At 44.2% G+C, this 25,366-nt stretch overlaps 2 protein-coding genes across 12 annotated transcripts in view; one reads left to right on the top strand and one right to left on the bottom strand.

Moving 5' to 3' along the window:
• Positions 1 to 104: 104 nt before the first annotated feature.
• On the top strand, positions 105 to 16,826 carry STRA8 (stimulated by retinoic acid 8). Of its 9 annotated transcripts, none has more exons than XM_083400598.1 (10): positions 1,684 to 1,727; positions 3,388 to 3,533; positions 4,749 to 4,946; positions 5,459 to 5,534; positions 6,684 to 6,768; positions 7,252 to 7,410; positions 9,427 to 9,709; positions 12,604 to 12,680; positions 13,877 to 13,988; positions 16,522 to 16,823. In XM_083400598.1, exons 3-10 carry the CDS (start codon positions 4,755 to 4,757, stop codon positions 16,594 to 16,596), a joined length of 1,059 nt encoding a protein of 352 aa, XP_083256724.1. In that variant the 5' UTR covers positions 1,684 to 1,727; positions 3,388 to 3,533; positions 4,749 to 4,754; the 3' UTR covers positions 16,597 to 16,823. The 9 variants fall into 9 exon arrangements, with proteins under 9 accessions (XP_083256727.1, XP_083256719.1, XP_083256720.1 ...); XM_083400596.1 differs by lacking the exons at positions 1,684 to 1,727; positions 3,388 to 3,533 and adding exons at positions 1,752 to 1,769; positions 2,621 to 2,701; XM_083400599.1 differs by lacking the exon at positions 1,684 to 1,727 and adding an exon at positions 1,754 to 1,769 and having other exon boundaries at positions 3,391 to 3,533.
• An 894-nt stretch (positions 16,827 to 17,720) lies between these two features.
• Positions 17,721 to 25,366, bottom strand: part of LOC310658520 (solute carrier family 23 member 1-like) — a 39,467-nt gene continuing 31,821 nt past the window's right edge. For all 3 annotated transcript variants that reach the window (XM_083400548.1, XM_083400549.1, XM_083400550.1), the window contains exons 11-13: positions 23,920 to 24,028; positions 22,632 to 22,727; positions 17,721 to 20,841 (exon numbers count right to left, since the gene is read on the bottom strand). In XM_083400548.1, the coding sequence (XP_083256674.1) occupies positions 20,576 to 20,841; positions 22,632 to 22,727; positions 23,920 to 24,028 (471 nt within the window). In that variant the 3' untranslated portion in view covers positions 17,721 to 20,575. The remainder of the gene's footprint in view (positions 20,842 to 22,631; positions 22,728 to 23,919; positions 24,029 to 25,366) is intronic.

The following is a 25,366-nucleotide window of genomic DNA, read 5'->3' as shown; positions in this document are numbered from 1 at the left end:
GCTTTTTGCTAGAATCGGCGTTTGGCGGACAGCGGGATCGCGTTGGCTTTTGTTTCGCTTTGAAAGAGAGGAGACTGTCTGGTTTTGTTGGGTTGAAGGCTCGGGCCTGAGCATCAAGGCGGGCGCTTCTCTGCAACCGCGAGTTGGAACCTTCCTTACTGTTCAGGGAACATGCATCGTTTTAAGCACACCTTTCGAGATTGTAAGGATCCCAGATGCCGCAACAAACCTGCCGACAATCCAGCCAAGGGGTTACCTGCCATTAGCACACATGGTGTTAATACTTCATCCAGACCTGTCAGCAGGCACTCTATGGACTCTAATCATTACATTATTATTATTATTATTATTATTATTATTAGCCAATTTGCTCTCTCTCTGGGAGAATTTACTTTCCTACCTTGTTGCACGATCCTCTCTCTTCACGCCCACCGATATATTCCATTGTTATATGAGTATAGCATTCCCCACCTGCCCTCAAGGCCAGAAAAATAACACCAGTCACACAGGTGCAAGGGGTTTCTAAGTCAGCATCCGTGTGTGTCTGAAAACCCAAGTTCACTCCTGGAATTTTAAACTGAAATGACAGCAAAGCAACATCTTAAGACGTCTGTGAAACAGCACGACAGCAGCTGTCATTGCTTTCCTTGTAAAATTGCTACACATTTTCTTGTATGCGTGCATCCTATTGAACGTTAGCGAGGCGTGCTTCGTGGTCACCCATAAATCATATTCATTATTTTTACATTTTAAATTCTATTTGTTTTCTATAGTAAAGCAGCAAGGGAGAATTGTTCTTCCTCAGCATTTATTTCTTTGCTGCCAGGGACGTGCTGCGTGTAGTGTAGCAACTGTTCAAGATGGCCAAAGCAGCTTTGGGGAAAAGGTGGTAGCTTGTATACCCCAAAATACTACTTCGGGGAGCTGGTCAGACCAGGTTGCCCCACTGCAAGCTGGTGTTTGAAAGTCTTCACTCAAGAGGGCGCCTTACAAACTCTTTCTCCGGCATAGTACTGTAATCTGTTTACATGTGGATCCACCGCTCGCCTTTTCCCTCCCAAATGCAATTTAAACCCTATATTGGGTGGACTGGGCGCGAGCTACACGTGTCAGGTGTTTCATCCGCTAGGCACGTGCAGAGGAAGTGACCCGGTTTAAAGGAGACACCCAACGCCTACAAACGCTTTCTTCCAGCACACACAACATCCGGTCTAAATTCGGTTGCGTTTACACGGAGATACTCAAAGGACGGCCACCTGCCTCATGCCCGTGTGAACGCAGCGCTGCACCAGAAACACAAATGCAGGAGGTACTTAACTATGGGTGTATCAAGAGTAAACAACTTCCGTTCCATGTACAGTACTATATTCTAACCTATACCTATGTTAAGCGACACACGAGTAAATGCTGTTTGCTGCCCGGTACTTTAAAACCCCCTCACTCAGCTTCACCCACTTTCCCAAATCTCCGTCCCCGCTTCGCCTCTTTCCCCTTTTCTGCCGCTCCCCCGTTTTTCTTTCCCGCGTTTTTGTTGCCCTTTTCCAGCCCCGCTACCAGAACGGCCGGCTCGACACCGGAGCTTTCCTATTGGTGGCTTGAGATGCCTCCTGTGCTCTGATTGGCTGTGCGCCTCTCGGGTAGCGCTAGGGCGAGGGGATAGAGCGGGAAGGCGCGCGGAGGGGCGCGTGCTGCGAAAGCTGCGCTGCTGGCTGCTAGCTTGGCGCAAGGTGAGCTGGAGGAGCAGGCGCCGCTTGAAAAGCATCCTTCGCGTGAGGCATCTTCTGCAAAGAGGCGTGCAGCGTCTTCCTCTCGTATCCCAGGGCCGAGTCTGCAAAGGGGCAGAGGGAGGCTGGGGGCATAAAGTGGGGAAGGAGTTGGCTCCCCTAAAGCAGAGCAATGTCTGGGGGGAAAGGCGGTGAAATGTAGTGGAGAAACGGGCGGGGCAGGTAAAGGGATTGTAGCTATTTTTCAACAGCAGCGCCGTGGTTGGAGAGACAGCAGATTCCCCAACTCCCCTGAAGTCAGTTGGGAAAGTGGATTTTTAAAAATAATGGAAAGGCTGGTTTGAGACAGCAACGAACTAGTTGAAATTTGCTGTCATTATTCTGTCTATGTGAACTGCAGCTCTCCAGGGTTTCAGAAAAATTTCCAGTGCCGGCTGGGCAAGGCCAGGAATCCTGGGAGCTTTTGAAGTAAGGCAGGTGGTCTGCTACCACTGAGCTACGGCCTTCCCCAAATCTTAAAAACACTTTTCTTCTAAATACCAGTTTACTCGGATGTAAGTCTGTATTTGAAAAATGTCACAGTGGGTTTAAATGTGCTCTTGAAAATACCAAGTGGGAGGGATCAATCCTGTGGTCACTCAGTGTCAACTGAGTTAACTAACTATATATTGCTGTGGAGGAGAATAAGAAATCCACTGACATAATTAACAGGTGATACCAGACTGCTATGTAAATATCAAGAGCCTTTCCACTCAAGATTTGCAGAACTTGGCAGGAGTCTGCAGCACTGTTTGTTTAATTCAAAATATCAAAAATGAATTATTTGCTTCTGTTGTACAAAATCTCTAAGTGCTGTTTGGAGCACAGTCCTTATTCCTTTCTATATATATTTCCAGAACTAAATATTTTTGGCGGCAAAGGAACGAATAAGCCATGAGTCACACCTCAGTTACAGCTGGTTTTATCCTAGGATCTCAGTAGAATTGGAGGGATGTAATATATGCTCTGTGTTGCAAAAAGGGTCTGTTCAAGCCTCTTGCACTGTTCTTGAATGCAAAATAAATGTGCACCCCAATCCCAAGCATATTTATTTGGAACTATGTTAGTCCCACTGACGCGGGGGACTTGACGCGGGTGGCGCTGTGGATAAAAGCCTCAGTGCCTAGGGCTTGCCGATCGAAAGGTCGGCGGTTCGAATCCCCGCAGCGGGGTGCGCTCCCGTTGTTCGGTCCCAGCGCCTGCCAACCTAGCAGTTCGAAAGCACTCCCGGGTGCAAGTAGATAAATAGGGACCGCTTACTAGCAGGAAGGTAAACGGCGTTTCCGTGTGCGGCTCTGGCTCGCCAGAGCAGCGATGTCATGCTGGCCACGTGACCCGGAAGTGTCTCCGGACAGCGCTGGCCCCCGGCCTCTTGAGTGAGATGGGCGCACAACCCTAGAGTCTGTCAAGACTGGCCCGTACGGGCAGGGGTACCTTTACCTTTACCTTTAAGTCCCACTGAATCCAGTCACATGTCCAGTCAGACATAAGCATGCAGAATTTCAGCCTTAAAGGATCTGGTAGAGATTTGTCAAGAGGATGTCTGGCTAAAACAGTGGACCTATTACTTGTGGGTAATAGGGTAACTATTTTCTTCCTGACCACAATTCTGTTTCTTCAACAGCAGCTTGACATACATTGTGAAAGCACACAACGGTTTTCTTATCAGTTTACCTCTGGCCCGCCCCTGGTGTTTCCTGAACCAATTTGATGTAGTGGTTAAGAATGCCAGACTAATTACAAATCTCTGTGCAGGCATGTTGCTAACTTGTAAGTGTAATTTACTTCTCTGAAACAGCAGCTAGGTTGGTAAAGCTGTGCTGGCTGAATTTCGTCAGGTAGAGTTTTGTGTGACTGCTCTGCAAAAAATATTAAAAATTCATGAACATAAAAAATTAGGTATTGCCTTTTCTACTCCCAGACATGTTGGTTTTCAGTATATGTACAGTAGTACCTCGGGTTACAGACGCTTCAGGTTACAGACTCCACTAACCCAGAAATAGTACCTCAGGTTAAGAACTTTGCTTCAGGATGAGAACAAAAATCGTGCTCTGGCAGCAGGAGGTCCCATTAGCTAAAGTAATACCTCAGATTAAGAACAGTTTCAGGTTAAAAACGGACCTCCAGAACGAATTAAGTTCTTAACCTGAGGTACCACTGTAAAAGATTGCGTTGTTGTCGTTTTCCCCATAGGTGAACTCCACCTGCAGGCTGACATGGTGAAATGCAGACATACAAGTTTACCACCTTATCTAGTGTTTTTAATAACTGGGCTTCTGTGCTGGGAAAAGTGTCATCTGCTAAATTTCTTTGTGTGGGGTTTTTCTCAGAGGACATGAACAGGGCCTAGGAACGCTAATGGATAACAAGGACTCAGAGCTGTCTTTAAGGCTTAACAGAGACCATTGGTTTGGTCAACCCAAGTTAAAATGACAGCCTGACCTAGGTCACGTCCAGATTGAGCATTAATCTTCATTTGTTTTTACAGGTTTGCAGGGGGCTATTTATCAAGCATTTGTTCTGATTTGTTGTGGGGAGGTTATACAACATCCCACACTTTCCAGTGCATTTACAATTTCCTTGTCACAAAAGTCCAGTTGTGGGAGGAAAACAGGTTTGTTGCACAAGAGCTCGAAATCATATTTAATTACACAACCTGAATTTGCTGGTTTGAAAATGCTTTGAAATGGGCTGCTTTAAAAATAAAACCCACATTTTGTCTTGAGATGCATACCTATTTTGGGGTTTACTTCGGATACTCTTTGCACTTCCTATTGTATTTTATTTTTCTGGCTGGGTCTTCTTTTCTTTATTACATGGATATAGATTACCTACAGTGACTTTCTGATCATTTTAGCGCTTAGCAGGCATTAACAAGGTAAGGGGTGCTGGGGCTCATGTTGCTTAAAATCAGTTTGCTTTGTTGCACTCGCCACTGCTGATATTAAGCTGTTTTTTAAGCAGTGGAATGACATTGTCTTACAGCTTTTGATGGAGACATCTGGAAATTGTAGCACCCCATATGCTAGAGTGACTTCTAAGTATCGTACACATCTGCAGGATCCAAAGTCTCAAGGGGGCAAAAGACGGGTGTCTCAGGCACGCAACAGAGCTACCTTGGCAGGACTTTTCAACAACCTACGAGAAACAGTATATTCTCAGCAAGATAACTCCACATCAAAGGTATAGAAATAACTCGGAATCAGCACCTATGGGCCCATCTGCACTATTTTTAAAACACTGTTGTTCCTCTTTAAACAGTCATGGCTTTCCTCAAGGACTCTTGGGAACTAGTTTGTTCCCAGGAGTGCTGTGAATTGTTAGGAGACTCCAGTTCTCCTCATAGAACTACAATTTCTGGGAAGAGAGGTTGACTGTTAAGCCACTCTGAGAATTATAGCTCTTGGAGGAGAATGTTGGCTTCTGAATCCATCTTTTCTTTATGTGTTTTGAGGAATACGTACAATAAAGGGTCGAAACAATCTGCATGAAAGGCCATGCATTTCCTGATGTGGTGGATATTTATTTACTGTGGTGTCTTCCTTTGCTTTTCATAATCCATTGTACAGTATTTGAAGTCTTCAAATAGATGTTTAGCCAGCAACAAGAAGACGATCAGAAAAATCTAAGGCATATTAAAATGTTAATCTGCTCAGAACACAGCTAGATTGGGCCTGTTCTCTGTTTTTGTTTAGTGTCAGGTTTTATGCAAGGCTAAGAATTATATCCAGGAGCTGGAGAAAACCTTGGAAAACTTGCTGAAGATGAAAGGTATCGTACCAGCGCCATGAGACCTCGTTTAAATATGAAAAACCTTTTCCCTGACTTTTTCAGTAGGAAAATGTACTAGGCAGACATGACTAAAGATGTAAACTGTCCCTGCAGATGGCTGAGGTTCTTGTTCCTTCTGACATACCATCCTGAGCCTGGTTCTTCTTACAAATAGTAGGTGAGGTGGTAAACCTATGTCTTCAGCTGGGGATGTTGGAGAATTCTAATGGAAACAGAAGCAGAAATTGCCACCGTTTGTGCTTTTGTCCCAAAGTGCAGAACAGAAATCAACCCAGCAATTACAATTGGTATTCATTTCTTTTTAGTCTGCAGCTGATACCTAATTAATGGCCTAATTTTAAACATTGTTCTGACTTTTCCTTTACATTGAAATGAATGACCTAGGAAAGATTCCATCATTAATTATTTCATGCCAGGGTCTCATTCTAGCTCACACCTGCCCCCTGAAATTTATTATGGGGGAGGAGCTTGCACTCAAAGATGAACTATGTGATTAAGTCATATGTATTCTGTCCCTCAGTGTGTTTCAGTAAATACAGAAGGCGTGCTAGATTTGGACTGGAGAGACCTCAATTTTAATCTTTGCTCAGGCTTGAAGATTACAAATTATCCTTTGGTGATGTCACTTTTCCCCCAGGCTATCTTGCCTCTTCCTTTCCCCCCATCTGACCCACTGTTGTCTACTCTGACTGGCAGTGGCTCTCCTGAGGCTTGGGCAGAGTTCCTTTTTCATCCCCTGTGCTACCTGATCCTTTCATGCTGGGGATTGAGCCTTCTGCATGGCCCCTTCCAAAATAAAGTTGCGGGATTTTTCTGTGATCCCTCACAGGCCCTGTCTTCTCTGGCTTGCTAACTTGATTGTATTTCCTTCTGGAATTTACAGTTCTAGTGCTTATTTCGTTTTAGTCTGCTTTCCCCTTGGTTTTTACATTGTGATATATAGTGTGTTTTTTTATTGTAAGGTGTTTTGAGCATAAAAAAAGGATGAGGATTTAAAATATACATACCAGTATCTTGTTGGTAGCTTATGAAGCCATTTACCCCCATCATTTCCTTGAAATGGGCCTGGTGTGAGAGAGCTTCAAAATGTGCCACTTTGTTGATGGGTGCTCATTCTTCTGGCAACAGAGGTTTTAAATCTGGAGGATGGCCATCCATCGAGCTTGGAGGAAGTAAAGGAAGAATATGTCAAAATGTACTTCAACAATCACAGGTAAGTCACCGAAAAATATAGATGTACTGAATTTGTCCCCTTTAAGCAACTCAGAAAACTTCAGGAGGATAAACTGCTTCTGCCTTGTGAGTTGTGTATGTACACACAGTTTCAGGCTATAGAAACAAACAAGAAGCAAAATTATTGCAGAGCAGGCTGAGTCAACCCTTAAAAGCAACTCATTTTGTAGCATCTTATCAGTCCCAGACCCAAACTCCTCTTACATTTGCTTCTCTCTGCCAATGTAGTCCTTTTCTTAACATGATTTGGATAGCCTGGCAAGTTATTTGGGAAAAAAGTACCTGCTCATAATAAAAGCTTTTGTCTAATTAAGTTTTACTCAGAGCAGATCTATTGAAGTTAACAAACTAAAATTGGCTAGGGTGATTCATTTCAGTGGGTCCGCTGTGACTGGATAAAATCCACAGCCAGTCAATCTCTCATCCCCTAAATATTTTCTAGCTTTCCTTTTCTTGCTTCTAGTGCTGCTGCATCCCCTCCTTCAAATTCTGCGAGTCAGAGTGGCGCTACTGTCTGGTACGTGATTCAGGAACACGAAAAGACCTCGGTAGGGGAGGATGTGACTCTGAGGCTGACGCAGTCGCCAGCTGCCTCTTCTCCTGACCTCATGGAGTTTGAGCGGTATGTGAAGCTTTTCCATTGTTTCTCCCTTTGGAACAACCCACCGGCTAACGTTACAGAGGACGGAATTTTCTGAGTCCTTGCCTGATACAAGAAAGACACCAATAGCTGCAGGATAGGCTGATTGCTGTGGGGCTGACTTCTCTCTTCATAGGACTCCCTAATGAAAGAAACTGTACCCTGTGGAAATTCTGCTGGAGTGATTGGTTACCTTTGTATAGGGGGAATTATTGGGTTGTCTTTGTTTTTATTATGTATTTTGCATTTTTTATATTGTCATTGTTATATTTTATGCTGTTAGCCACCCTGAGATCTATAGGTATAGGGCGGTATACAAATTTAATTAATAATGGTAATAATATAGTCCCTGACACTTTTGCTCTGGCATACGTAACATAGGAAGGCCACACGAAAGCAGCTCCATTTGTCACAGAGCTTCGCAGTTTTTAGAAAATTCTTTTCCCCTGTGAAATAGAGGAAATGTTTGCTCACATCTGTCATAGTCAACAGAATAGCTTAAATGGCCTGAGCACTGTAGAACACAGCCACCCACCCATATATATATATATATCTCCCATACAAGCTTGGGATAATGTTTTGTTGATACAAATGACAAGCTAAGACCTAGCTTGATGCACATTTGTGATGACTTATCTTGTATTGCTGCTTATCGTAAGTATTATATGCCCACCACATAACATAATGTTATAATTCTGCACTATAATCTGCAATTCTCTTTTGAGGGTCAGGCTGAAATAGAGGTATCAATCCAGCTTGGCCAGCAGGTGGCGGAAGCCTGCTTCTCTCATACACTTTATTGTGGCCTTTTCTAATTAACAGATACTGAGTTATTTGACTGTCCGCAAAAGTTCTAGCCAGCAAAATAAGTACTTAACTCCTCACAAAACCTATACAACTCCTTTTGTGGTTTCTGCTCCCTCCCTTCCCACCTTCAGTGATACTCCTTAGAGCAAGTCTGACCAGGTCTGTCACGACAAGAGTGAATAACTGGCTGTTGCTGTGCAATAATAGGGCAAGCACATGTGTCCTCTTTGGTTCTGTAATCAGATGTAACGCAGTTGTGACCTTCCCTTTTAATGGTTGGATAGCTCAGCTGGTAGAGCATGAGAAACTTAATCTGTGGGTCATGAGTTCGAGCCCCACGTTGTGCGAAAGATTCCTGGGGGTTGGACTAGATGACCCTCTGGGTCCCTTCCAACTATGGGTCTATGTACTATGGCTAGATAGTTGGGCAACACAAGAAATCAACTCATTCTTCCCCCCCCCCCCCCCGAAGAAGAAGAAGAAGAGTTTGGATTTGATATCCCGCCTTTCACTCCCTTTAAGGAGTCTCAAAGCGGCTAACATTCTCCTTTCCCTTCCTCCCCCACAACAAACACTCTGTGAGGTGAGTGGGGCTGAGAGACTTCAAGGAAGTGTGACTGGCCCAAGGTCACCCAGCAGCTGCATGTGGAGGAGCGGAGACGCGAACCCGGTTACCCAGATTACGAGACTACCGCTCTTAACCACTACACCACACTGGCCCCCCAATCCACCCATCTACCCTAAATCATAATTTAGGGAAACTTCCAGTGAGTTAACAAGCATAATAGACTACTGAATAGGATGACATGTTGAAAACAAGACCATATATGTTCAGTCACCAGGAGGAATGCTGGGTGATTCCCTGGCTTGATACTTTGGTGTACAAAGAGAAGGGCCCATTGCTCTGTTGGTGGTTCACTTGTGCATGCAGAACGTCTGTCCCAGGCTCAGACCTTGGTTAACTCCATTTAAAAGAAGAAGAAAAGGGTTCAGGTAGCAGGAAAGAGCACTCTCTGCTTGATCCTCCTGGAAATCTATTAACCATTAGAACAGACCTGGGACGAGGCAGCTTCCTAAATTGTGCCACCTTCTCATGGCTACTACCAAAAGGGACTACCTGGTTGGTCTCTGCACTATAGGATGCTATCCAGACCACATTCTAAAAGCCGTCTCCTTTCCTCTCTTATCTAGATACTTACATTTTTACAAACAGACAGTAGACCTGCTGGTAGATAATGGGGTTGTGAGCCCCGAAGACGTTACTCTTCCTGTGGTCTCCACAGCCGTTTCCCATCTGTGGCAGGGCCTCCCTGAAGAGAGGCGGGACGGTGTCCTGCAGTACTGTAATCAGAGGCAGAATTTCATCACTGAGGTCAAGATGGCTTCCCAAGAGCCTCCTTGTACTGAGGGCAGTGTGAGGGACAGCGGAGCTAGTCAGGAAGCCAGCGGTTCGCTAGTGTCCACACCAGAGGAGGTGAGAAAGAATCACTCTTAAGGTAGGATTCAAGCTTCAGAGTTCTAACCAGGACTGGCTCTAAGGTTGAAGTGGCCCTGGGCAAAGCACCTTTTGGTAGGCCCCATCCTCCACCTGTAGCCTCTGCAAGTAGCAGGGCCTCCCTCTGACAGCCTTAACCAGTGTTCTCTAAAAAAGGCAGGCAGCTGATCCAACTGACTGTTTTATTTCTCTGCATGGGATTTATAGCCAGTCTTGTACCATAATGTCCCAGGGCATTGCTTATCAATGAAACAACAATCACACCAGGTCCGCCTTACCCATAGGGGTGCCAGGGCGCCAGTTTCTGGAGGGTGCCAGGCGAGAGCCCGGGGAACACCGAATGAGTGAGCAAGCGTGCGTACACTGCTCCTGCTGAGCATCAGCTCGTTTTTCCCCCTTTTAGCCTGCAGGCGCCGAATTCTGCGGGGGGGGGGGGCAGAAGGCTAAAAGGGGAAAAACTGAGCCAATGCTTGGCGGGAGTGGTGCAAGGCGCACTCGGTGCAGGTCTGCGCGCTTGGTGTGCTGCCTGCTGTGGCCACCGTGGCACGAAGTGAGTGGCCAGCTGAGCCAGGAGGTGCTGCGTCCAGCCTCTACCTCTTCCCCGCCAGAGGAGCAGCCCTACAGCTGCTGCCCACTTTCTCCAGCCCTAAAAAAAGGTCAACAACTCTGGGAAAGGCGGGGGCGCCAGAGGGATCTTTGCACCATGGTGCCGGATATGCTTAAGACGGCCCTGAATCACACAATACATAAGTAAATAGTCAATAAAATAAACAGTGTCAAAACAGTACCAAAGCAGGCAATAAACAATTTCAGGCAAATGGCTTGTTAAAATCCTCAACCCACTCCCAAATGCTGGAGCACAGTGCCTCCAAAGAAGGATCAGTCTAGCAAATCACTTTCGGTGTTTTACTGACACCATTTTTATTGTTCTCTTTTGTTGCTTTTTTCATTCTGTGTATCGCCCTGCTATGACAGGCAGTTTTACAAATAATAAATAAATGAATACATTGTGGTAAATTAAAATGACGGCTTGACTGAGCTGCTCAATGCTACGGGGAGCATTTGACTTGGATTAATAAATAAATAAATCTGATGAAACAGAAATCCGGGAGGACAGGCATCAGCAGTGGGCCCTGATGGGGTGTTAAAATGATTCTAGGTTCTGACACTTGCCCTGGCTCCTAATCTTCAAGAATGCTGGCACACACCCCAAAAGTGTAGGGGAGGTGTAATGACCTATTTTAAAATCACTAGGATAAATTATAAACTCAGAAGGCAGGGCAGGTCCTGGGAATAAATGGCAGGACTCATTAGGCGGGTGAGGAAAAATTACAGGTAAGGCAGCACCTGTTTCCAACAAAAGCAGTAAACCTGAGGTTCTCAGCTAAAGTGACCATCATGAAATGAAGGAAGAAAAATGTTTGAGCCCCTCCAGACATAAACAGCACAGTGACTGGGCAGGCAGGCAAAACTCACTTATGGAGAAGGGTAAAGAGGTCAGCAATCAAAGCAAGCAGTAGCATCAGCCCCATGTAATTTGAATGGGTGGGTGGGTTTACATATAGAAATTTTATGAAATAAATGAATAAAATAACAATGTATAACAAGCAACAAGAGACCCATGTATTAGGAAAAATACAAAAGATTGCAGAATTAAATCTCGACAAGGTTGAGCTGCCAATATGAATAATTAAGGTTAATATTTATATCAGGGGTCGGCAACATGCAGCCTATGAGACAGATGCGGCCCACGAAGACCGTTTTACCAGCCCACAAGCCGCCCCTGCACCGAACTGCCCACTCGGTGAGTCCCCCGCGCACTGCGCTAAACTAACACAGTGCGGGGAACTCGCTGAGTGGTGCCCAAGATTGTGTCTGCGCACGCGCAGATATCAGAAATCTCATCTGTGCATGTCTAGACTCCAAAAATTGCTTCTGTGCAGGCGCGATTTCTGGCGTCGCGCTGCGCCAGTTCAGCCCATGGACAATCTCTGTGGGAGTGATCCGGCCATTAGCAGCAAAACTTCGTGTACCGCCAAAACTTCTGCTGAGGCAATCTCATTGCTTTGCAAAGTCTCCCTTCATACAAAAAGAATAACCATACTCTGTGGGAGTTCTCCATGCAGTGTGGACTCCCACTTCTCATCACCCTTAATCAGTATTCAGGAATGATGGGAGCTGGAGTCTGTCAACATCTGGAGGTCCACAGGTTTCCCATCCCTCCTCGCCTTCACACTTGAGGAATCTTGGTTACAACTAGGCTAAAACAGAAACATAAAACACAGATACGATTCACATGCCGCAGAAACATTCACTGTGTTATAGAAAGGTGGTTTAAACCCAGTTATGTGCACACAGCCGAGTTGGTTCTGGAATCCAGATGATGCAGTTTAGCACAATGCTAGAAAAGGATGGAGCTACCAGCACGATCCCTACCTTTCACTGACGCTGTTGTGAATAACTGACCCAGATTCAAGGGTTACAGAGAATTAAAAAGTGACGCTCACAGTGAAACTAGCTGGCTTCTGCCCCACACTTTTTATTAATTATGGCCAACTCTTATAAAACCAGGAAACAAAACACAACCAACCCTAATAATAGCCTGTTGTTTTTTAAGAGATAAAAACTAGATTTTTAAAGAGATGATTGACGCTAAAAGCTTTATTGCTCATGAGTTCCAAGTTCCTTCCATGTTTGTCCATCTGCAATCCTTTGTCATGCAGAATTGTGAGGTGTGTGTTTTTGTTAGATAAAGTGCTTCGCAGAATACCTTCCCGTGTTGTTGTTGTGAGTGGCATAGTGTTCAAACAAGACTCTAACACCATATCTAGCTGAGAGCTAGTATCCAAAATGCCATCTCCCTCTTTTTTTAGATTCTCTTTGAAGATGCATTCGATGTGGCAACTAGCTTCCTGGATAGAAATGAAACCCAAGAAATGTCCAGCCAAAGGTAATAGGCTCAGTTCTGTGGACTGCCAAGATCATGGGTTGGCAAACTAAGGTCCAGAAGGCGGATCTGGCCCAGTTGCCTTCTGAATCCGGCCCAGGAATCGCTGTGTGGATTGGTGTGTGGATTCTGATTGTTCAGGCTGCGCCATTCCCCCCCCCCCCCCACACACACACACCACCTTGGCGCCTCCTCCCTCCCTCCTCCTGGCTTATCCCTGCCCTGCCTAGAGGGGGAAGGGGGCTGGGCTTTGTTGAACTGCGGTTGGCTGAGCGCCATTTTTAGCAGCCCCTCTCCGGAGCCAGCCCTTTCACGCCGCTCATCATCCCGCCTCCACCAGCCCCTGCCGCTTGCAAGGCACAGGTAAGCAGCCACTGGGGCTTGTCTGGTGCTGTGGAGAAGGGAGGGGAGAGTTGGGGGGGTTCCCAAAATATAGTCCGGCCCCCCACAAGGTCTGAGGGACAGTGGACCGGCCCCCTGCATAAAAAGTTTGCTGACCCCTGGCCACGATCATAGCATAAATCACTATTTCACTCCACGACCACCACCTCTCCTTAACAATGATTTGTAGTTTGGTGGAAAACCTTCCTTTTTAAAGGCGGCTCTGGATTATAAATGTTTGTTTTATTGAAATGGTAATTAGCTGTCTCTGTTTTTTATATCATCCTATTGCTGCTGTATTCTGGGGTGTCTTTTCTTTTTGGCTGCTGTTTTAGTGTTATTTTTAAGTGATGTTTTAAAAATGCCAGTTCATGGCTTTATTTCTGTTGTTAGCTGCCAATCTCTTGTAGGGGATAGCACAATACAAATGTTTTAAATGAATGAGTGGTTGTGCGAGAGAGAGAACCCTATTTTGTTAGCACCTGAAGCATTAGTTGGTGTGACTGGCCAATTTATTCATTAGTTAGAAACTGAAACATTTCCTGATCATCCATTGTGTAAATATATGGTTAGCTCTGCTGCTAATGATTATGTACGGATGTGGATTGTGTTAGTAAGGTAGACTCCCTTTAATTGGCATGACAGCAGAAACACAAGGTTCTTTTCTGTAGGTTATGCTTCCCACTATGACAGCTAACAGTCGGTGATCATGAAATTCAGTGTCCATATTGAAAGGAAACAATTGATTTTTCTTAATTTTCCCTTTCCTTCTCCAGGGTAGATGGAGGTCTCACTATAATCTCTTCTTCTGTTTGTAGCTCAGCATTCACAGGCTGTACTTCAGAAAGCCAAGAGGATTACCATCACCTCTACCTGCAGATCATCAGCTTCTTGAAGAGCCTGTTTTTTGCTAACACACAACCTTCCCAGGTAGGACTTTGCAAAGTGCTTGTTATAAGGCTGCCCACCCCACCCAAATATAAACTTGCAGGTAATGTTAGGACCACCTGTTGTGTTGTTGAAGATATAAGAACTACCACATCACTGCAAGTAGGTTAAATTAGCGCACCATTTGAAGGCCTTTTTCAGAATGTCTTGCATATATTTCAGAGCTAATTGGGTGCAACGGCAATTTTCACTTCACATTTGCCTGTTTGTCTCTCAGGCAGTCTTTCAGTTGTAACATGAGGGTATACCTAACTGCTCTTCAGGTCATGGGTGAATAGGGCTTTCACAGGGGCAGGTGCCCTATTACAGAACTACTATCCCTAGGGTGCAGCATTTGCCTGTAGTGTGCTTGTTGTTGTGGAAGCCCAAACTGCCTGTGTTTGATATATCGATAGCAGACTCATATAATCTGAATGTGGATCTTCTATATAGCCCAAACAGCAGCATCTATGCACAAGACAGTTCTTTTAAGACTGAGCCTGCTGAGGAAGGAAAACAGAAAATGGGGAAGGGGGAACAGAGCAGAGAATCCTGGAGAGGAGCACCGCTGGCTGGTACTCTCAGCAGCTGCACTGTATAGACCATAACATTTTGTGTCCTTGCTGTGAATGCTTCTTTTCTATCTGGCTTAATGCAGCAGGAACCAAAGAGGAGGCAGAAGCCAGCACCGGCTTTGCAGATATACTTCTAAGTACCCCAGGGAGAAGCAGCAGCTTGGGGGTGCAGGAAGTAGTGGGACAAAATATTCATAAGGCTGAGAAGGGAAGAGAAAAGAAGCTGTGAGCAGCAAATGCCCTGTGCAGTGAGATTAATGATTATGGGTCTCTAGCTTTTTTTTTGGACTACAACTCCCATCACCCGTAGCTAGCAGGACCAGCGGTTGGGGATGATGGGATTTATAGTCCAAAAACAGCTGGAGTCCCAAGTTTGAAAAGCCCTGGATTAGAGCATAGAAGCAGTACAGATGGATGATAAAAACCATTTCCTCTGGACAGGAGATCCTGGGAGCTGTAGTTTTGTAAAGGGGGCCTGGGTATCCTGAGTAAATCTCAGCACCCTCAACAGACTAAAATTATGTGACTCATCTGCAGGCTGATGATGACTAAAGACTGTCCATCCCAGTCCAACTCATTCATAACAGTAGAAGAGAGATAACTGCAAAGTTTAATTGGGCAGGAATAGCAGGTATCTAGTTGAGAGATGATGGGCTGAACAGGAAGAAGTAGGAGGACTTGTTTACTTTTTTTTTAAAGACACAGTGGCGCCCAGTTTCTTTTTTACATAACTGCAGGAGAATACGCATCAATGAAGAGAAATGTGCAGCTAGGATAACTGGTTTCAGCCACAGCTTTTGTCCTTGCTTAACGCCATATCCATTAAATGCTTCACGTTATCCCTAGAGACCAGGATGAGGTGTCAACACCAAGTTCTTCAGGGCTGGGCACATGCATTAAAGTCTGTGACACTATTATCTCTGAACAATATAAGAAGGGCTGCTTGTAATAATACTACGTGTATCCTATATTTACAACAGCAACAAATCACACAGTTTCCCATCAGTGTGGAGCAGGTAGAGAAGGCCCAATGATCAAAAGACTTAGAGCCACTTTTTGTTTTTAAGAAAGTGGCTGGAACTCTAGAATGTTGAAAGGTGGCTGTCATGATGTGGCACACCGTGATGAAACTTTACAGAACTATGAATTGTAGAGGGAGAGCAAACAGAGCAAAAAATACTCGTTCTCAAAATACAAGAACTTGGGGCCATTCACCAAAATTGCTTTAGCACCCATTGCTTAGGCATTTCATGTCTGGAGTTAGTATGGTTCAGATTAACAAGGTTTGGCTACTTCTGTTGTACTTTGCTGGGTTAAATGGACATTTGCTCTTATCCTTCAAGGCAGTTTGAACTGCATCCATTTTCTTCCTTTCTGTTTTTGTGGCACCCTTTCCACTTTTGAAAGGAAAAGGTATTGTTCCGTTTAAAGCAAGAAATGGCTAGCAGAGCTCTCGTTCTTTCTCCTTGTGTGAATGCCCAGCTAACTTAACTCGGCTAACATTTGCTTCACCTCCACAAAGCTGCCATGTGTGGGTTGGGTAGAAGTGAAGTAATGACAGATGTGCCCGTCAAAATCAACCATTATAAACATTTTGCTGAGTGCCAGACTTTGAGCTGCTCCATCCAATGAATCAGCTTGTCCCAGAGCTCACTTTTTTTAAATCAAATAATGGGAACATTTAAACTCCATTGGTATGTGGGAAGGGGGAACCCCGTCGGAATTGAGTGACTAGATTTTGCTAGGATAGGGATGGGAGATCTGCAAACCTTCCAATGTTATTGGACACCCAGCTTCCATCAGCTGGTCAGGGCTGCATGAGGATTGGAGCCTGACCACATCTGGAGGGCCCCAAGTCAGCTACCCCTGTTCTAGAGAAAGAATATTTATTTACCTGTTTTGCTAATGCCATTCACTGCTAATAAGAACTTTATTCCTCTCCCCTTGCGTATGTTTGACAGGAAGAGCTTCTCCAGCTGGATTATGAGACTGTGATGCTGAGATGCACAGAGACATTTGATGACGAAGATTTGTAAATTAAGATGGTTCTATTAAGCATGTGGGGGGGGGGTCCTAATTGTTACTTAATGGCACCCCTCAGCCTATGCCACCATGAGAAGAGATGCTGCTTCAATTCCTTGGTGTTCATCATGCTTAAACGAGTTCTGTTTGTTTATAGTACATAATTCTTCATCGGTTAAATTATTTGTACATTTTACACGTATTGCAGTTTGGTATTTATAAAGTTAAAATTTTTAAAAAAGAAGTACGCCTGAAATTTGGTGCTGAGAAGTGCAAAACAAGACAGGTTGGGAAGAAATAGCCACCATTTCTACTCATAGCATATAGGGCGACGGAACAACTCCCCCCTGGAGAAAGGTTGCAGCATTTGGGACTTTTTAGTTTAGAGAAAACAGGGAGCATGACAGAAGCTGGTAAGACTGTGGGCGGCATGGAGAAAGTGGCTAGAGAAAAGTTTTTCTCCTTGAAAAACACTGGAACCTGGGGACATCCAATATTGGAAGATTCAGGCCAGAAAAAAGAAAGCACTTCTTCACACAGTGCATAGCAAAACTATGGAACACCCACAGGAGGCAGGGATGGCCACCAACTCAGATTACTTTAATTTGTGGAGGATCTGCTATGGATGGCTACTAGCCATGATGGCTGGGCTGTGCCCCCACAGAGGCAGTAATACCAGCTTCTGGAAACCACAGGAGGACAGAGTGCTCTTAGCTCTCACATCAATTTGTTTTGTGCTAGTGCACACACCAGGGGTGTTGACGGCTGGGGATGTCTACCCAAAGGTGTTCACACGTTGAGTAGAGACAAAATAGGCAACATGTTAAACTGCAGCAGCTTACAGCCAAGTACAGGATACATACGCAGTAAGCAGGAGTGTGAGCACAGCCTCAGGGAGGCAGCAAATTTCCTACGCATGTATTCACGCTGCAGTGAATATGCTGCCCGATTTCAGCAAAGACGCAATATTTGAAAAGCAGCTGCTATCAATATCTGCAAATGTCAGGGATGGTGGTAGTTCAGTTCAGTGACATCCAAAGGGCACTAGTCTGGGGAATACTGGATCTTACTTCTCCATTAGGAAGACAGCAAAATATGGGGTGGTTTTCTGCCAAGTAAAAACACTTTTAACAAAGAAAAAATTCATGATTTATTTATTTTTCAGTACAGAGTTTGCTTGTGTACAGAGCATTTTTTTTTATACAAGATTGTCAAATCCACAATATAAGATAATCCATTTTAATGGCACATTGAGAAGATGAAATTAAAAGCACACAAATTGGGGGGGTAGAGCTTGTTAATACAGGGTTAACACTTCACCCACAGTGTTGTAAACAAAAAGTGGTTTGAAGTGATAAAAAGTGTCGCCCAACTAAGTTTTAATCTCTTAATTACACGGTTGGTTAAATCTGCACACACTAGCATGAGGATAAAATAATCACTTTGAAGAAAAATGCTTGTCTTCAAAATTTAGATAATGTGCACAGCAGATGCCATCTTAGGAGAGATGATGGCTTGAGTCTTAGCTTCCCTAGAATAGAACAGAGTTCATGTTCACAGAACAAGGCTTTCCTGCATGGGCATAGCCAGAATTTTTGTGGGGGAGGCTGGCTTTTGTTGAGGGGGCAGTACCTCCGATTTGTATTGATTTAAATTATGGGGGGCAGCTGCCCTCCTGCACCCCCATGCTTTCCTGCCTCTGCCCCCCCTCCCTCAAATCTACTCCTTAGGATTGATAGACCCTTGAAAATGGCCTGGACTTTGGTACAGAGGGCTGTCGATGGAGGCGGCTTTGACAGAAACCACCCTCTCCCACCCCCTTACAAGAATGGAGGAGCAACTTGGGAGCCAAGGATTTGTCTTGTGTGCGAGAGAGGATGAGTGCTGTACCCAAGATGCTTTTATGTGCCACCCGAGGTGTTTTGCAAATACTTCTATTAAAAAATAAAAGTTGCTGCTGGGTTGATTTTAAGAGGTACGTACAGTAATTTTTAAAAACCTGTCACCAACTGGCATACTGTAGAATGGGCGCTTCTGATCCATATGTGACTGGTGGCCCTCATTCAAAAGTGCACACATGCAACAGCTAGCCTTGTAAGCAGTAGGGACTTCATGTATCTGTTCTGCATGTGGTAGAACGGAATCCTTTCTTCCATCCTCCAGCTGAGCTGACAGATTGCATCTGCTGTTCCTGGAGCAGACCAGAAAATCCACACCTGCAGTTTCCCATCAGCCAATGGTTTATAGGCGTCGTGGTTCAATAACAATTGGAGGGCCACAAATTCAGCCACCGCTGAACTAAGCATATGTAAGCAAAATCCCATGGCAGAGTCAGGACAACTGAACACATAGAGCAAGCATATATCATTACAAATACAATCTTATGTAAGACCTTGTGTAGGGCATCTTAAGTGGCTGATACTGAGAAACCACATAAAAACACCCATGTAAGAGCAAAGGATAGAAAGGTAGGCAGGAAACTTAGCCACAGCCCATGCTGATGTTATTGCTTATCAGACACCACCACACAGTGGGAGAAGAATGGGGCACGCACCGTGCAGGCTTGTGACACACAAACAAACTCTTTTGTCAAAAGAGCAATTAAAATACTTTTGTCTGCGGCTCAGGTGTAGTAGGATAATTTGTGTACAGCTCTTGCCCAGTAAAATGCACAGTGTTTTCAGGTAAATACCAAGTGAGTGCAGGTGGGATTGTGAAAGCCTGAACATGGGGAGAAATTGAGGAAGGATCGGCAAAGTGGAAATGGAGAGCTGTGCACAGATAGGAGGCAACGGCAAAAGAGCTCTGTAGTATGAACAGATAGGCAGAAATGGAAAGAAACAACACATAAGTGTAAAGGAAATTCATCCTGTCTGGCCTAAAAATACCAGATATGTATTTGGGGCATATTTTGAGCAAGGAGAATTTCAACAGAAATAGAGAACGGCCCTAAGAATTTGGCAGAGGCACAGAGTTTTATTTGGGCCTCAGCACTGTATAGGAGAGTCATCCCAGTAGTCACCAGAATGAAACTTGGCTTTCCAAAAGTTTTTTCAAAAAAGGTGAATGTGAATGCCCTAGTCTTAGTCTACCACAATTAAAGCTTTGTTTATCTTAGACAGAAGGCCCTTTGGGATAATGCCAACAGTAAACCTAAGAGGTCTCTTGTTATATACACACAGGAAGATGATCAAGAGTCCATCCCTGAGGAAAGTTTATTGAATCCTTCCTTTAGGATAGATTTAAAATACAAAGTACAACATTTTATGAATATAATCAAGATCAAGCATATCTTGTTCTGTGTGGCTTCTCACATGGAAGTCACTGACTTCCGTGAAAGCCTAAAAGCAGCTTAGAACTATTTTATAGACTTTGGAAGCCCCAGTTTAACTCAGGAGCCTGTTGTAGCAAACAGCACAGGTGTTGTTGAGCTACAACTCCCGACGTTACTGACCACTGACCATGTTGAGCAAAGGCTAATGGAGTCCAACAACATTTGACGGCCCACAGGTTCCCCATACTTATGGACTCAACAAAGCCGAAGACTAAAAGGTGTGGGAGCAACAAAGGATTGTGACACACACATTAAGCAGTCTGACCAACTGCACATGATCAGAGACAAAAGCTGAGGCTGGATTTAAGGAGGCCTAGGACAGCAGCTTTTCTCCTTGGAACTAGCTTGTCTAGTTACTCAGAAACTCAAGAACCACGGATTCAATTTTCAGGAAAAGAGTTTCCCACGGTAGACAGGAAAACAAATTCTTGTCTTGGGTGCTGCTGGGCTCCCTAGCCAGGCTGTCCCTCAAACTGGCACTGTATTCTCGCAGCAGAGAAATTGGCACACATGGCCAATTTGCATTGATGGCAAATTATGGAGTCGTTTGCCAGAACTTAGTCTCTTGCTACAGCCACAATCTCGTTGATAAGAAACCAGAAAAAAGGAAGATGTTGCTTCAATGGCTTAGCAAGTCAAGTTTGTTTACTGATGCAGTCTTATATTCTCGTGTCAATGTTTATTTCTGTGTCCTTTTCTGAATTAAATTTGCTTTTGTTCTCCTGTGCATAATTATTGCGCTCCTTTGCATTGTTTCTGGCTGGCCGCTTTGGGCACATTGGGAGGTACTGAAACCAGTCAGCAGCACAGAACTTAGAACCTATTCCGAAGGGTAGATCATAGACGTCCGAGGTGTTCACAGTATCATCAGATTCTTCCTTATAACCCTCTTTCCATGCCAGGAGTCCCCGCTCTTCCAAGCTCCCTACCAAAGGAAAACAGAATAGTTAGCAAAGACTAATAGAAAAAGGCATCCTATAGAGTGCCACAAAAAGTATGAATCTCACATAAACACAAACACAACAGTCATTTTAGAGTATAAGAAAAAATAGAAGCCATTCACAATAAGCATCAGTTCTTGCAACACAACTTCCCAGTTATAACAAAAATATGAAAAGTGTCAGGAATGTAACTCTCATACTCTTTTTGAATATGGGTAAAATGCAAGGCACGGTGTAATGACTGAAGTATACTGAATATATTATAAACACAAGCTCTGTCATGCTAATTGCCACTATAAACCTGTAAAGTGGTTTTGACTGTGACTTTCTGCTACAAAAAGCAAAACATGAGTGCAGTTTTGCCCTCAGAACCCACAAGGCTTGCCCTAAAAAGAAACCTCCCTGATCCCAATCTGTGTAGCGGCCACACCCTCGGCCTCCTCAAATCAAAACACTGAGGACAATTGTACTGCATCAGCAGAGTGTTTTCAGGGACAGCACAGCATCTGACACAGGGGCAGCTACACAGCTGCAAAAGCCTTGCAAGGCCTGCCAATGTAACATTTTCTCCCCAGACTAGTGATCTGAGAGGCACCAGGTGGCTGAGTATAGCTGCCATTTTAATTTCCCACAATGCCCCTGGCATAGCATTGCTCTAGGATACTCCCCACCCTCACGGCTACTGTTGACATTCATGATCCTCTACAGAAAGTTATCTGGGTGGGGTGGCAGTGGCCAAATAAGATGCTGAAAGCAGGTTAAAGGTAAAGGTACCCCTGCCCGTACGGGCCAGTCTTGACAGACTCTAGGGTTGTGTGCCCAAGGGCCAGCGCTGTCCGAAGACACTTCCGGGTCACCTGGCCAGCGTGACATCGCTGCTCTGGCGAGCCAGAGCCGCACACGGAAACACCGTTTACCTTCCCGCTAGTAAGCGGTCCCTATTTATCTACTTGCACCCGAGAGTGCTTTCGAACTGCTAGGTTGGCAGGCGCTGGGACCGAACAACGGGAGCGCACCCCGCCGTGGGGATTCGAACCGCCGACCTCTTGATCGGCAAGCCCTAGGCGCTGAGGCTTTAACCCACAGCGCCACCCGCGTCCCTGAAAGCAGGTTAGTTGGTCACAAAAATACCTGTCCATTTTGCCTCCTCTCTCATGTTCTACAAATGCTAGAAACCTACTCTTAAATATATATATGAAAGCTTGAAATCTGCGGAATATTGTTCATCCAGGGGCCAGAGGACAGGGATTGACTGCCCTAACGATGGACGTCCCATGACCACACAAAAGTCCCCCCTCCCAAACCTGGAGTTGGCTCCTTTAAATTTTACTCCAGCTGTGTTGAGAGCTGCTCTCTTGTAGGGTAACTTTTAAATGACCCAGCCAAGCATTGGGAAGCCAACTGCATGATTAGTTTCCCCCCAAGGAATTAACACTCTGCTCCCAATGTGTTGTTGCCTCAGTGGTCAGGGCCTATGCCTGCATGTGGTTTAAACATGACCCAGCCACATCAGAGCCTCTCATGGAAAAACAGGTTCTTCTCTGTTGAGCTAATGTTTTAAGAGCTCCAGTGTTGCTGATTCAGAGGCAGTGGCTAGAAAGCTAAAGATCTCTGGGTTTTTAAAGCCATCAGGACTGGAGCTCAGATTTATTCTGAAAATGACCTGGGGCCCCAAAACTCTGGCAACCAAAGGCAGCCATACCTGTGCAACTGCGCATTAGCAATGAACACTAGAATATAGTCAAGGAAGCTGGGATATTATTGTAATTCCTACCTGGAATAGTGTTATCAAGGATAAAGCCCAGGAATCCCCCAACAAACATGCCTGTGGTGAGCAGCACATTGATTACTTGGTCCAGTTGTTGAATTCCTAGAAACAGAATCCACTTGTCAAACAAACAATCCAAACAAATGAGAAACCCCAACAAGTCCCTACAGCTCATGATGGAAGTCATTTTTTTAAAGTGTTGTTTTTGTTCTGGGTTCAAAAGTGTATATTTACCTAAATATTCTGTCCAACAAACAATATTCTGTTTAACAGACAGGTGCCCTGGAACTGGGCACAACAGGGAAGCTATCGCATACAGTGGTACCTCGGGTTACATACGCCATGCTTTCGAACTGTTAGGTTGGCAGGAGCTGGGACCAAACAATGGGAGCTCACCCCATCGCAGGGATTCGAACTGCCGACCTTTCAATCAGCAAGCCCAAGCAGCACAGTGGTTTAACCCACAGCGCCACCCATGTCCCTCTTCTTTTAGATACCTGATATTTATTAGATACCTTATATCTATTGTTCTGATATCTATTGTAAGTCGCTTTGGGCATGGTACACTGTGGGAAAGGAATTTATAAATTAAATTAAAATAAGCTAAAACAAAAGTCTTCATATTTTAACCCATTTGACCCAAACTACAGATTCCATACACTTTAACTGGCTGCACAAACATGGATTTGCATGCATGTCTCCACCCAAAAAAGATGGTTGGCATAGTCAGCTTTGATAATGCTGTTAAATGAATTTGGAGTATGACGGCTACAAACATGTGACTGGAACAGTTATCATCTGGCATCTTAAGGCAAAAACCACTTGCAGCAGATGAGAAACCACCTTCGGCAGCTTCTTAGCATGAGCACTGTATCTGTCAAAGTCCAGTCATTCAAATACATGAAATCTAAGGTAAGGGACCCCTGGACAGTTAAGGCAAATATGGGGTGCGGCACTCATCTTGCTTCAGGCTGAGGGAGCTGGTGTTTGACCACAGACAGCTTTCCAGGTCATGTGGCCAGGATGGCTAAACAGCTTCTGGTGCATCAGAACACTGTGACAGAAACCAGAGAGTATGGAAATGCCGTTTACCTTCCCGCCACAGCAGTACCTATTTATCTACTTGCACTGGTGTGCTTTCGAACTCCTGGGTTGGCAGAAGCAATGTAACTGAAACCACAGTGTGGGCAGAAGTTAATTATGGGAACCACATCCCAATTTTTGTGGGTTACATTTCTAATTCATTTTCTGTTGACATCAGGCAAAAAACAAAATATAATAAAACAACATTCACCTGTTTCCACCAATTCTGAATTTTTCTGCACCCAGAATGGAACCGTCAGACCCGCGAATATAGAAAATCCAAAAATGAAAAGGTTTCTTGAAGAGTTCATATCTGTATACTGAATAAAGAGGAGATTGTCTTTAGAAGGAAAACAAATGGATACCACAATATCCATTAATTTCACCAGCTATTTTGGGTATGTAGACAATGCAGCATTGTTGATTCTTTATTATTCCATCTGTGTGCATAGTGCTTTACTGAGTATAAGAGGGCAAGTCCATACACCAAAGGGCTTATACTCTAAAATTCAACACAAGGGAAACAGAATAAGGAAAGCCCAGGGAAAATGGGGAAGCAATATGTGGTGGTTTCAGATGCACATGCTTAGGCTTAGCTACACGCTGAGTTACAGTAGGGCAAGAGTTGCCAACCGGGTGCCCAAAGGCACCATGGTGCCCTTGAAAGTTTTCATCAGTGTCCCTGAGCAGGTGTCGCAGACTCTGAGCTCAGACAGAGAAAGAGCCATGAGACAGTGACAGATGCAGGCAGAAGAAAAAGGCTGGAATAGATCTGTAGCTTCTGTTTCTGCTTACATCTGTCTCTGGAAGTGGCGGGACATGGGAGCTGGGTTGCTACTCTGTGCTCTCACTTCCTCACCAGAATCCCCAGGTTTTTAAAAAAACATTAGGATGTGTCCAGCACACCCCAATCATGCCTATTTGTATAACATAGTAATAATAAATATTTCAGGGCAATATAGTCTTGAATATATTTCACAACTCGAAAATTTATGGTATGAAAGAACTGAAATATGGCACACTTATGCTTTTATGGTACCCAAGACAATGATAAGTGAAGTAGTTGGATATTGCTTCAGTGCTGTTCTAAGAAGAATGCTTTAATTTGTTTTAGACTTATTTTAATCTGATAATAGACAAGTTTGGGCAAGCAGTCAAGCTGCTCTCTTTGGGTTTCTATAAAGCAATTAAAGCTACACTAGGGTGTTTACTTTTCCATATAAGATATGTAAGTATCCTTGGTGAAAAAGAAAATGAATAATTTTCAAACAAAGATAAAGCCTTTGATAATGCTTTTTTATGATAGCAATTTTATCTAACAACAAAATCTTCACCTTTTATCAGCTCAGAAAATCTCTTGTAATCTTTTCTATCAGATAATGATGTTGATAAAGGCAATCTATTCCGTTAGAAAGATGTCACCTTGGTTTTAGGACACATTTCAACCTGCTGATTTATCCCATTTTTTAAAAGCAGCGTTAATGTTTAAACTTAATAGTTTTGTTTTATTTCTACTAAATATTGTAGTTTGAACACACCTGTACTTTTTAAAAGAAGTTAACTCATAGTTCATTGACACTTTTGGATTTGTTAATGATCTCAAATAATCTTCATCTTAAGGTCATGTTACCAGGTTCCTTCAACTTTCTGAAATGCTT

Source organism: Podarcis tiliguerta, assembly GCF_965153285.1.
Source record: "Podarcis tiliguerta genome assembly, chromosome: 10".
NCBI lineage: Eukaryota > Metazoa > Chordata > Lepidosauria > Squamata > Lacertidae > Podarcis > Podarcis tiliguerta.
The sequence above is the reverse complement of the archived record's forward strand: the minus strand, read 5'-3'. Positions and strand labels throughout refer to the sequence as shown.

What these genes read in the sequence shown, in the direction of transcription:
- STRA8 (XM_083400593.1), top strand. An exon ending in AAACTTGCTGAAGATGAAAG is followed by an intron (nt 5,535 to 6,683) that starts GTATCGTACCAG and finishes TTCTGGCAACAG; the next exon opens with AGGTTTTAAATCTGGAGGAT. An exon ending in CTAACACACAACCTTCCCAG is followed by an intron (nt 13,989 to 16,521) that starts GTAGGACTTTGC and finishes TATGTTTGACAG; the next exon opens with GAAGAGCTTCTCCAGCTGGA.